The sequence below is a fragment of the Momordica charantia genome, assembly GCF_013281855.1.
Source record: "Momordica charantia cultivar OHB3-1 chromosome 9 unlocalized genomic scaffold, Mcharantia_2.0 BLBB01000009.1, whole genome shotgun sequence".
Classification (NCBI taxonomy): Eukaryota; Viridiplantae; Streptophyta; class Magnoliopsida; order Cucurbitales; family Cucurbitaceae; genus Momordica; species Momordica charantia.
Window position 1 is genome coordinate 7,915,822 of NW_028275167.1, and position 13,447 is coordinate 7,929,268.

At 32.6% G+C, this 13,447-nt stretch overlaps 1 protein-coding gene across 1 annotated transcript; it reads right to left on the bottom strand.

Moving 5' to 3' along the window:
- Window positions 1-1,476: 1,476 nt before the first annotated feature.
- Window positions 1,477-9,496, bottom strand: LOC111013424 (smr (Small MutS Related) domain-containing protein). Its single transcript, XM_022287864.2, has 5 exons — window positions 9,141-9,496; window positions 7,666-8,606; window positions 6,118-6,521; window positions 1,992-2,061; window positions 1,477-1,873 (listed from the first exon to the last, which is right to left on the bottom strand). Exons 2-5 carry the CDS (start codon window positions 8,424-8,426, stop codon window positions 1,813-1,815), a joined length of 1,296 nt encoding a protein of 431 aa, XP_022143556.1. The 5' UTR covers window positions 8,427-8,606; window positions 9,141-9,496; the 3' UTR covers window positions 1,477-1,812.
- Between the last annotated feature and the right edge of the window lie 3,951 nt (window positions 9,497-13,447).

Genomic DNA, 13,447 nt, shown 5'->3' on the forward strand with positions numbered 1-13,447 from the left:
CAATTGTAATGCATTAATTTAGCCATGGCCACGAATATTTTGAAATTTTATTATACTAATTAAGAGTGTGTTTATTACAAATTTTTAAGTGATTTTAAATATCTAAAATGTTTTTTAAAATATCTACTGTGTTTACTAATAAATAAAAGATATATTTTTTAATTTGGATGAGTTTAAAACCTCTTTTGAAGAATAGCTTGAAAGATATTATTTAAAAAAGAACAACTTTTAAAATAATTGACCAAAAATCACTTCCAACTTTGTGTAAGAAAAAAATAAGGAATTTATAACGGTAGCTAATATATTTGTCATATTTGTAAATATAGCAAAGGTTTTCGGGTTTTACAATTATGGCAAAATATTTAAAATCTAATTTTCGAACTTTTAATTTCATTTACCCCTTCCAAATTTTTAGGTATATCAAATCAACTATATTGATGGTATATTAAATCATATATATCATTATTATGCCAGCATTCATATCACGTATATCAGCAGCCCTCGTAATCAAGTATATTAGTGTTATTAATCCCTTCAATAACATAACAAATCAGGTATATCAATGCTATAACAACTCGTATCATGTACAGAAGACATGCGTTTAGATTATAAAAGACAAATATTTCATATAAAATTTGTAAATAACATGATATAATTCAATAATAGATCGTGAATATAATAAAGAGAAGTAATATATCAGGTACATCGTTGGTATATCAACATTCATAATCAGATATATTAATGATATATCAAATAAGGAATATCTGATCAAATATATGTTAGATATATCATAATTATATCTAGTATATCATTATTTGAGCTCTATTGAACTTTTGCTTTCTTTTGCGTAGATTGGACCTCGAATTTTGCTATTTTTACAAAATTAAAAAGTGGTGGCTACTTTTATAGTTCCTATTATTTTTTTTTTTTTACTACTTTTGCAAGCACCCCAAAAAAATATATTTTTTTTAATTGATAGAATCACTTTTAAACGTGCTAATGGAGTTAGGTGAGCTTGACATACCTTCTCATCACTTCTAAAAATACATATTTTTTCTTAAACCAGTTTCTGCAAAATAGTTCAATTTTAAATATTTGATTACATTTTCTTAAAAGTGATTATGATCACAAGTTTGTTTGGTTCATCTGAAACTAATTCTAAAAATGCTAAACCAGTCATCAAGTAATTCTATAGTGATTCCAATCACTCTTGTGGGAGAATCAACTTTCTTTCCAAAAATAAAATAAACCAAAATTTGATTACCATAACAGTTAATCCAAAACAATAACGTGAATGGCCTTCCTTGAGTTGCGTTTCAAAAGTGTTCAAAAGTCTACCGGAACGAAAAATCGTGAGTTTGAAAGCCGATTTGTGAACAAAACTACCACAATTTCTTTAAAAACCATCAATTTTTGCCTCAATTTTAGTCAAAAGAAAAAAAAAACGACCCAAACAACTTACTCACAGACTAGAAATGCTACAATACAAAGAAAATAATCCACTATTATCCCCATGAGATTATTAAATACACAAGTTCTCTGTAAACTCTGTCTGTGCTCTCTTTTCCAAGAAAGAGAACATAATAATAATACAGTTATTGGGGTTAAGAATCTATTAACCACTCATAAATCTGCTCTCCTCTACAACCTACCTTCTTCTAAGGTTCAATGTTTCATTGAATGGACAAATTCATAAATAATATTTCAATTGCTTCCACATCTAATCATATCATTAACTATTCTCTAACTAAATAACTTACATTCTCTCCAAGCCAATACTAGCAGCAATGTGTGTGCTTTGCTTTTGGCAATTCATCTATGAAACTTTGGTCGAACGCTGATCACCCCAGGCCTCGGCTGCTCAAAACGGTATCTGCAAAGTATCAAGTGGTAGAATCTATGAACATCTTTACCATTTTCGGTCAAAATCGAAACAGGAATTAGATAGTTTCGACGAAATTATTTAAGAAATTTGCATGTGGAAGAGTTACCCATTTTCACTAAGAAAACTTGTCACGGCCGTGGGTAGAGCAGCTTCTCCCCTGCTATGGTTACCTATACCTTTTCAGGAACAAACAAAACATTACGAGTCACACTCACATATTTGAATCAAAAGTAAATGCAGGGATTCATTAGTTTATGAAATATGCTAATTTAGTAACATTTAAATCTTTCCTTTCAGCTCAGTCATTTTTTTTTAATAAGAAATCGAACTTTCAATGAGAAATGAACAAATATACAAGCACATAAAAAATAGCCCAATCAAAGGACATTCCCAAAAAAAAAATGAGCTCCAATCTAAAAGAACAACACCTAACTGATAATTACAAAAAAAAAACTCTTAGAAACCAATGCCCACGGCCTCATTCAACTTATGATGAACCAATTGTAATATAATCAGTAGCACTACTCTGCATCTAGCTAAAGAGGCCCATTCAATGATACTTGCGTTCATGCACTGATAAACGTAATGGAACTATATATGCTCTAAGCTAAGCCCCCATGCAACGCACATTTAGCACAAGCTCGTGGAATAGGAATTTGATAGGATCCCGATTTTACGAAAATAGACTGAAATTGTATCATGACGTAAAAGAGAAATTACACTGGTAAAAGGCTAAAAGCCATTCTAGAAGACTCTTTCTCCTACAATTGACTAATTTCCCAAAATTCTGCCTAATCTCTGAGCTCCCCAAGTAGCACCCCAACCTACCCTAACAAACTACCAATTATGCCAGTAGTGTGCCACTATTAACATTCCTAATATAGTTCATTAATACTCTTTAACAGAATTGTCCTTTTCATTAATGCCTCAAGACAGAGAAAAGCTGAGCCATTTACCCTGAATCCTGATGCACCAGTCAAGAGGAAAGTTCTTCCACATTATATATAATACCCCAGGGGCTTTCATTACACACCAAGACATCTTTACACATGCGAGGTACATTGTAGTAGGATAGTGATAGCCGCATAAAAGAAACTTTACCAACTCACTCTTCCTCTCACATTGATATAATTTTATAGCAGCACTGAGAAAATAACTCAAAACAAAACCTCTCAACCAACAAGTCAACAGAAAAGCTAGTCCCATGCGTTGAAAAGAAAATACTTACAATAGGCCTCAAAATTGTTTCTGAAAATTAGCATACAAGATAATTTTTTATTGACAATATAGATAAGTTCTAAGCTTGGATACCTAGGGCCAGGTATCTTCGTGACATAACAGTCAACTGGAAGAACAAGTCCCTTTTTTGTATGAACAGGGAGAATGAGAATATATTAAACAACTGGAAGACTCAGTCCTACTCCACCTTTTTAGAGGCCCAAAATTTTCATATATATCATACGTTGTAGTAGTCAACAATCCTGTTATCTTCTCACAATAGTCACTTGTAGTTTGTTGATGATACTTTGTATATTTTGCTGCTGATTCCTTGACGGTCCAGCGTCTTCTTAATTTTGTTAAGAGTTTCTGATGCTGCTTCAGGCTATAAAGTATCTGGCAAGTATTTTGATTGATGGTAGTAACTGTTCCAACAGGAAACCTTCTTTTGATGATTCATTCCAGTGCGAGAAGCTGGCAAACTTATCTCAGTCCCTGTTGCTTGATAATCCTAGATCCTCTTCTTTCTGGAATGGATTGGACTTGAGTGAGTTGGGTAATTAAAAACTTTCCTTTTTCCAGAGGTCAACTGATTCTTATTTATATCCGTACTTTTAAGACTTCCTATGTATTTCCTCTCCTCTCAGTTTCTAGAGTTCCTATAAGATGCCTAGAGTTATAGGAGTTACTAGTAGATTGGTAAATATTTTTGGGGTAGGAGGTGCCTTGTTCGGAGGGTGGGGCAGATCAAGAGAACCAGAAGACTATCTCTCTCCATGAGGAGAGCGATGGTTTGGGAACTGGTAATCTATGAAGCACGGACACTCACACACTTCGAACACGTGCCTGACACGTCATTTTAAGTGTCCCCGTTTATTTTTTTTCCGGACACGACAAATATAAGAAGGGACACGGGAATAAAATTTTCTTAAAACAAAAGGCCACCAGCCCATTTGAGAAGCCCAGACCTTAACAAAAATAAAAAATAAACTTAAAAACATAAAAAAATAATAATAAAAAAAGAAGCCCTAAATTCCTACAACTACTGTTTTCTAAATCTCCCACAATGAAATGCACGAGATCCACGCCTTCGACAATTGCTTTCGCCACTGCTGCCACTTCCTCTGCGTTCGCCTCCACCTCCACCTCCGTAGCTCTGTTCGTGTTCCGCTATTTGGCTTCCCCAATTTTTTTAGTATTTCATTTATAATTCTATGTTTTATTTACATATATCCTAAAAAAATAAAAAATAACATATCTCCAACGTGTCATGTCCTAGGTTTTTAGAAATTGACGTATCGCCATCTCCTATAGTGTCCGTGTTCGTGCTTCTGAGCTGGTAATCTATGCCAAAAGAATCTTCCTCTTCTTGCGAGAGGATTGTTGTGGCATTTTTCTTTAGAGCACAATTCCTTATGGCATGCGCCATGGGATGGTGGAGAGCAAATATTTCCTGTTTCAAACAGGTGACCACTAAGTAATAAAGGTTTCATGAGAGGCAGAAGTCCATAGAATTTCATTTCAGCCTTGGTCACCATTGTGGACAATCTTTGTTTTAAGTGATATCACTCCATTAACGACCATATCTTGTTAAATTATAGTTTATTTTATTTTAAAGGTTTCCTATTTTATTTAGGTTAGGGTTGGTCTTGTTAAATTATAGTTTATTTTATTTTAAATGTTTCCTATTTTATTTAGGTTAGGGTTTTATTGTCCTAATAGGTAAGTATTTCCTTATCCTAATAGGCAAGAATTTCTTTTTAGTTTCTTCTTTGTGACTGCTATTTATATAGCCTTATATCAATCATTTGGAGTAATTAAGCAAGAATTATTTTCTTTTCTTATTATTAACATGTCTATTTATAATTACTTTTTGATCTCAGCCAAGTGGAGAAACTCTAGAAATACATCAGGATGTGTGCAGATAAACTTGAGCAACATAAACATTTAATATACATGCATATAACAAAGTGGGGAAAACTTGATAAATGAATATCTTATTCTACATCAAAAAATTGTAGACAAATCACAAAAAATCATTGTAAAAGGAGTAAAAGAATGAAAATTACACAAATAAGATGTTTCTTATCTAAAAAAAAGAAAATTACACAAATAAGAAAGAAAAGTAAAAACAATAACACCCGTGGCAATGACCTACAAAAAATAATTCAAGCAACATAAAACTAGGGCTTGCAACAATGGGTGTTCTATGTTGCTATCAGCAAGAAAGAAGAGAGAGATGAGGAGGTCACTCAACTGGGGCGATTTTTTTTTGTTTAGTAAGAAACTACGCTTTCTTTGAGAAGAATGAATAAAGATACAAAAACAAGAAGCGCATACAAAAACAGTCCTGCAAGACGGAACCCCCTAAAGAAAAGGGCTCCAATCCAAAAGAATGATGCCAAACTGATAATTACAAAAGGTTTAACTGATAATTTTTTCCTTTTTTTAAACTAGGAGTCGGAACTCTGCTCCCCTATACGGCTATACCCAGACACTCGTGCCTATCCCAAGGCCCAAATTCAGAAGACATCAAGGGTTTTTGGTATTAAGCTCACCGGAAGGTTCGAACTTAAGACCTCTAAGCCGATATGGCCAAGAGACCCAAACCCTTGCCAACAAGACTGCTCAACTGGGAGAATATTTTTATATGAAATGTCAAATATGGAATAATATGCCAAACATCTAAGACACAAGCACCTCAGGAAGGTTTGCAAGAGTGTTTATGATTGATCCCTAGATACAATAGAGAGGAAACTTAAAATAGACCACGATGTAACTTGTGCTAGTGAAAACAAAATACTGTAGAAAATGACAACCATTCCGGGCTTGATGAAGGCTAAACCCACACAAACGTATTCAGCTCTAAAGTTATCAGTTATATTGTCATACAATGACTCCATTCCCAACAAAACAAATGCAAACTGAATGGAACAAATACATTAGAAGGCAGCAAAACAAAACATATTGACAGCATAACTATAAGAAAATACAATCGTTAATACAAAACTGACCTGTTATAACTTCCAATAATCTCGGCCTATGCCTAGATGATGTCGATTCTTTGTCCAACTTTGAGTCTATACAATTCAGAGACTCAAGGGATGAAGCACGCCAGAACCCTTTCCTTTCGGTTTTCTTTGGCGACAATGATCGATTTGAGGCATTCTGAGTTTCAATTTTCAGCAAGTGTTCTTGCAAGGCTTGAACAGCCTCTGCTGCATGAAGACCATGTAAGTCCAACTTCCAGAGCCCATTCTTAATATTCCTCGTCCGTAAAATTTCATTAGCTGCCTTATCATTTAACATTTTGGCAGCTAGCCATTGTTCTTTAGCCCTTGATGAATGATACTTGGCAGAGATATGGTCCTTCCTAAGATAGGCATTAGTGGCAGCCCTTGAATGTTGAGATGCTGACCTATTGATTACAGAAAATTAAGCAAGGCGTCAACTCCTTTACCATTGCTTGCATGAGCCATCTCCCAAGAACCAAATATGTTAAACTACATCCAAGAATAGAACCAAATGCACAACACTAGCACATTTATTGAATTACTAATTTTGAAAGATGAAGGTGTAAATTTGATAACCATTTCATTTTTTGTTTTTTATTTTTGAAAATTATGCTTGTTTTTTACAATTTTATTAGTAAATTTTCACCACTCTATAGAGAGCATATTTGAATTTTTAGCCAAATTTAAAAAAACAAAACAAATTTTTGAAAACTACTCTTTTTAGTTTTCAAAATTTGGCCTAAGACTTTGTGGTGTAGGCAATTTTGAGAGAAAACTAGGATTGTATTCAAGTGTAGGAAAAGTTACAAATGACCAGCTATTTATAGGAAATATCCTAGGGATAAGGGAAGAACTAACAACTTAACTATCTAACTAACTAACTAACTCAAAGCTAACTAGAGTAGTTACTTATAGTTACGTCACTTTGAAAACGTTTATAAAAACTATATAACAAAACAAAGGAATGTATAGGCAAAAGTAATGATTCTAAGTTTAATTTTTAGAAGCAGAAAACTAAAAACGAAATGGTTATCAAACAAAGTCTAAGTCATTAGGTCAAAAATAATTGTCAACTCATTAGTTTTTAATATTTCTTCTAAATGATCACAGAATTTAGTTTGATTAAAAAGCTTCACAAATTGACCAAGATATGGACTCAATATGTCCTTAACATGTCACCTTTCTACTAATCTCAAAAGCTTGAGCCATGAAATAAAGTTGGCTTATTCAAACATATAATTTTTTTTCTCCTTAGAACTCAAGAACACATAGGTACACCTATAGAAGAGATCCTCATATGTATAAATTCTTGAAAACATTCATCTCACACGTGGTAAAAATAATCAATAAATACAGAGAACCCCATAAGTATAGTGTGGAATTACAATTTACAACAGTACAAAAGAAGTATAAAATGAAAGGAAAAGAAAGAAAACCTAAGTTAAGTTTCTAGTACAACAATTTTATCAACAATACATATTAAGGGAAACAAACCAAGTTAAAGTAGAATAACAACTCAATTATTAAGTAGACAGAAGACTTATTTACCTTATCATTGATATAGCATCTTTCCGATGGCTCAGGTAAATATCATCTTCTTCCCACTCAGGCTCAATAGGAACGGAATTTGAGCAACCAAGAGATAGTTTTGGATTCCCAACATTATGAAAGAAATTTCTTTCACAATAATTATCTTCAATCAATTTTGTATCATCTTCATCACATGCAATATTATTTTGATGCACATTCTTAATTGTGGAACTGAGGATTGGAATATTAACAGTTTTTTCTAATGGTACACTCACATTGTTCTTACCACTGCAAGATATATCATTATAGGAATGCGGTCCTAAGGTGCTCATCTCATTATTGTTCTCAAAAGTTTCATTAGAAACCATAGCTTTTAATAAAATAGAAGCCTCGTTGATGTTATTATTTACAGCTTCCATTACATCCTCAATCAAGCGAAAATCAGCCCAAGAATGGAGCTCTTTAAGCTTCCTGAGGGCTAAAAAAATTTCTTCAATCACCTTCTTTCCACCTTGAATACTAGAATCTCCAAGTACTGTCTTCTTGGCACCAGAAGTTTCGGGCAAAGTTAGAGAATCTGCAGAAGGAAGGAGTGCAGATGAGAAAGGTCTCCCTGAACGACTATCAACTCTGTGCAAATTTCCATGGGGAGGCAGAGAGGAAAGAGTAGTTGATATTGGTGGGAATGGTTCGGGTTCAATTTCATCTTGAAGCCCTCTCTTCTGTTGCTTAAGGTTAACAGCAGCCCATCCAGAGGATTTACCCCTCACCCACGACATCTTCCAATGCAAAGAACTGAAAATAAAGCATATGGAGTTGAGCACTAGCAAATTATATTTCACACTCCAGACCTAGCTCTAACCCCCTCCTATTATGAATATGTCTTGAAGTTCCGATAATCCAATGAAACTGCAACTCGAAGAGGTAGCACAGCTGGAAGAAGCAGACCAGTTCATAACCTATAGAGAGCAATTATCAACAGATGAAAAAATGTGAAATTTACAGATTATGTAGTTGGCAATAACTTTGCCACGAGTGAGAAACTTCTTTCTCTATCTTTATGTAACTGGGTATTTGTCTTGGACGGAAAATAAGTCCAAAAATTAGCCAAACAGTTGATGCTTGAAATAAAATGGCAACATGTCCAGTTCGAACACAGATCCAAACATTAACATAAAGCCACAGCCGTCGGTCAAACATCTCAAACTCAATCATCTGTAGACTTCCAAAACGAGAAACACATACCAGCAACAAGATTACAACAAAAAGAGCATATCTAGTAAAAATTAAATGTTTATCCCAAACAAATGGGGGAACAAATAGAAGGGAAGAGAAAACAAATGAACAGAAGAAAAATACCTTAATAATCGTAGCTAGAAAGCAGCATAGATCAAACATGTAACCCAACCAAAAGAAAAAGTAACAAAAGAAACTACTCATACAAAATTCATAAGAATTCCTTTCAGGTTCGACGAGAGAATTAGGGTGCAAACCTGAAGGAGCCAAGAGAATCAAAACAGTAAAAAGATTGGACTCCCAAATCAGCTAGCTATAGCTACTTCTTCTCGCTATCTCAAATCCCCAACTCCGCCGTTTGTGCCTCTCCGGAATCGATTTTGGAAGCGGAAATGCGATGAAAAGAGAGAATTGCGACATAGATTGATTTGCAGAGCGATAAAGGAAACAGAGAAATCGGAAAATCTTGTCAGGGCACAGTTCAAGTTCAACCCTACCCCACATACTCAGATTGTTGACTTCGATTTCGTATTTCTTCCAAAGCAACAACAACACAGTCAAATTTCAACGAAGGGAAATTTCTTACTTTTTCATCTGTTCCTCCAGGATTCTATTTCTCTCTAGATCTGCAAGAGGTTCTTTTCTTTTCTTTTCTTTTTTTCTTTACTTAAGAAGGAAATTAAATGCTTGTTACTTAATTTAAATATTTGTTTTAATTTTTCAAAAATATTGATTTTTGCTTTACATTTTCAAAATTTAGACAAACATTTTCATGATGGTTAAATTACAGTTTTAACTTTAATTTTTATGGAAATTATGGACTAATCTTTATGGATTAAAATATCATTTTTATCCTCTCTGATTTTAGCTTTAGTTCCTATACTTTTAAATGTCCAAATTTAACCTCGAAATTTCAAAATTACTTTTCTCATTTTAGTTTGGAGATAATTTTAATCCAACTGCAAAATAATAATAATAATAAAATTTTAATCCAACTGCAAAATAATAATAATAATTTCCTAAAAAAAAACACTAGGTGAATATGTTTCTCAAATTTTTTAGATAGAAGTTTTTTATTTTTTATTTTTTTTATGGTTGATAGAGACTAAAAATAGAAAAAAAAGTTAGATATCCGTGAGTGTCCGAGCCAACTTACGCGTACCTCTAATCTCACAAGATAACCGTCTGATCCATAAGAATTACTAATTCTTAAGGTGAGGGATTTGAACTCATTCTCTCCTAATTAACCTTAGCCCATTTGGATCGATGGATCATTCATGATGGTTAAAATAGAAAAATTCTTAAAGTACAATGACCAAAAAGATATTTTATGTGTGATTATGGTTCTCAGACTATTCTATTCTTGATTGTCCATATTAAGTAAGGGTTGCATAGTTAGAAAAATCACAACCACAACTTCCAATCTATCTTATTGTTATAGACAATTATAATCTTCTTATGAATTTTGGTTTACTTGCTTAGATATTTTTCCTAGATTGTTCTTGAATTGTATGAACCTTTTTCTAGAATAATCATGATTATGATTTCTTTATTCTTTCCAATTATATGACATATTGTTTGTTCTCTAGTTTGATGTCTTTTATGATGTGTAATATGATAAAATAGTCAACCGATTCTTGAAGGTATGCAGTTTGGTTGTTCAATAAATTGCCTTCACCTCCTAGGCAAATCTCACTCGTTAGGTGCAATTCGCCTCATTTGGAGAGAGATTTCAACCAGGCGGATGAAACAAATTGGCTGAATGCAATAGCATCTTTAGCCATTTTAATAATATAGTATTAGATTAAAATGAAAATTATATAAAAACATCCAAATATGCATGCGAAAAAACTTTAAAATTATCATATGTTTATGTGAAAAATGGGACGAGGTGAGACCTGACCAAGGTCGGACACATGGCAGACTTGACTGGTTACGTCGAAGGAAGACCTGTACAAGAGGGGCAAACTCTTCGACGCTCAAGTCAATAAACAACTCGGACTCAATATAAAGTTCGAGGAGAAATTTGATACCTGGTACGGAAATGATGCTTTCTATTTATAGGTTAGGGATCCGACAGACCTTCCGACAGGCGGTTACCTATCTCGGAGGTCAGGTCGGTCATGTTGGAGAATCCTAGTCAAACCTGGTAACAAGTCGCGCATTTCAGATAGTCTTACCAGAAAGTTTATATTGTGATGGGGCCACCTCGGCCAGTTACGAGGTGGATTGAGAAAGAGATGTTCCCAAGCTCATTCCACATCCTCCACATGGTCTTAAGATTTTCACTCAAACATCATACTTGCAAAATCATATCATGTCGCTATATTTATAAATACGACAACATGAATTGTCTGCTACTAAAATTTCATGTGTATATATATATATTTTGTTAACTTTAGATTGTCTACGAGGGATGATAAAAGTTACTCGGAGCAATATGACCTAATAAAAGAAATTTAAAATAATTTGAACGAATTTGATGGTGTCCTATTTATGTGGGTAATATTGTCAACAAGTTGATAGTTTGTTTCCTATTGCTTTCTTATTATCGACACAATTTTTAGATTAGTCCAATCCTATCTTAATAATAATGAGGCTTAGATGGAAAAAGGCTTACTTTGAGGCATTATATTGTCCAACAAAAAAGGATTGGGAAGATAATAACACTTTTTTTGCAAACCCTTACATAGACTTTTCTTCGTCTAATCAAATTCCTAGATTTTGATCCAGTATAGCTAAACGGTAATCTCTTATTTGAGGTCGGAGTTCAAACCCTCATAACCCTAATTTGTCGTAGAAGAAAAAAAAAACTCTAGATTTTGTTATTAATAAATTTTGCAAAAGTTTTTTTCATTCATTTTTAGAGGTCGTTTGTTTTTCAGGAATGTAGATGTCCAGTATCTATAGAGTGTGGAATTTCAAATGTCTGAAATTTTAGATGTCCAACATAGTCATGTTTGTTTTGTAGGAAAATTTATAAATATATCTTACATACTCATGTTTGTTTTGCGAGATTTGTTATAGATTGTTCCAAAAAAATAAAATTTTTAGAATGTTTCTAAAAAATCAAAAACAAAAAACATAAATAATTATCAAATACTTAGGTAGAAACGATAACATTTCTTAATTATCACCCGCCTTAACAATCTCCTACTTATTTTTAGTAGGACCTGTAGAGGTGGGGGATCGAATTCATCATCTATTTGTTAGAGATATATGTCAATTACCGTTGAGCTAAGCTCGTTTTGACACCTGACGATCTCCTACTTAGATCATTAGAGTCACTTTGACAAACATCATATTAATGTTAGTAAAAAATCTACGAGTCTCTATTTTACAAATCGTCGGAACCCACCATACAATCGTCAACATCTCCACAATCACCTCAATCAAAATTTTGCGACAAAGAAGAAACTTTAATATACAAAAACTTGTTTAATTTAAATTTTAAGATTGAAACTAGAAACTTCAAATTTGTTTAGTCTTTTATTTAGAGATAAAAAAGCCTAAACCATAAATAAATAAAATATTAACATGAACTTATCTCAATAGTTAAGATATCTCACTCTTTCTCCATATTTTTTGACTAAAATAATTCACTGAATTTTAAATTTATGTCTAATAATTTCCTGACCTTTAAGAAGTTTATAATATATCCCTAACTTTCAACTTTACGTCTAATAGATGCCTAAGCTTTAGAGAATTATCCAGTAAGTCTCAAAAATTTTAATTTTGTGTTTAATGGTCTTGGACTTTCAATTTTGTGTCTAATACGTTCTTTTAGAAAATTTACGAACCTGTTATATACGAAACTGAAAGTTTAGGGTCCTATTAAACACAAAATTCAATTTTATGTCTAATATATTTGTTAATTTTTAAATCTTTTAAAGTTCACATAGGCATTAGATACAAAATTAAACACATAGAGGTTTAGTGGCAGAATTCATTCGGTAACGTTCATATTTCTTGTTTGTGTTTCTTCATTTTAAGAAATATAAACTTTTGGTAACTATTCCTATTTTTTGTTTCTATTTTTAAGAAAGGTTTCCAAAATTATATAGAAATTCTAGAAACAACAACATAATCTTGTTTCTAGTTCCCATTTCTATTTTCCCCCAAGATATATTAAAAAAAAACATTACTTTGTAACTATTGACTTATAAAATGTTTAATAAATATAAGATACAAAGTTTTAATATTTAATTTAAAAAATTAATTTTTATATAAAAAATGTACTTGTTTTAACTTTATAATTTAGCAATTGGAAACAAAAAATTATTATGAAACATATTTATGTTTCATTTTTTTATATAAAAAAAAGAATAACAAGAAATAAGAAATAATTAACCAACACTATTTATTAAAAAAGAGGTAACAAAAAATAAAAAATCAAAACAAAAAAATCAAAGGAGTCCTTAGAAACTTGGAATTTTCATAGTAAATAAATTTGAAAAAGAAAGAGAAAAAAAAAAGCATTCAAGTAGAGGGGTATAGTTGCAATTTCAGAAGCGAATGCACGTTTGAGAAGGGCCAAGTGACCATCCATGTCCATTGGAAGCCA

Bases quoted from the DNA above. Each gene is read 5' to 3' on its own strand.
- LOC111013424 (XM_022287864.2), bottom strand. From the start codon at position 8,426: ATGTCGTGGGTGAGGGGTAAATCCTCTGGATGGGCTGCTGTTAACCTT. The intron at 2,062-6,117 runs GTCAGTTTTGTA...GTTCCTGAAAAG, and splicing joins ATTATTGGAAGTTATAACAG to GTATAGGTAACCATAGCAGG. The intron at 1,874-1,991 runs GTAACTCTTCCA...GATACTTTGCAG, and splicing joins AGTTTTCTTAGTGAAAATGG to ATACCGTTTTGAGCAGCCGA.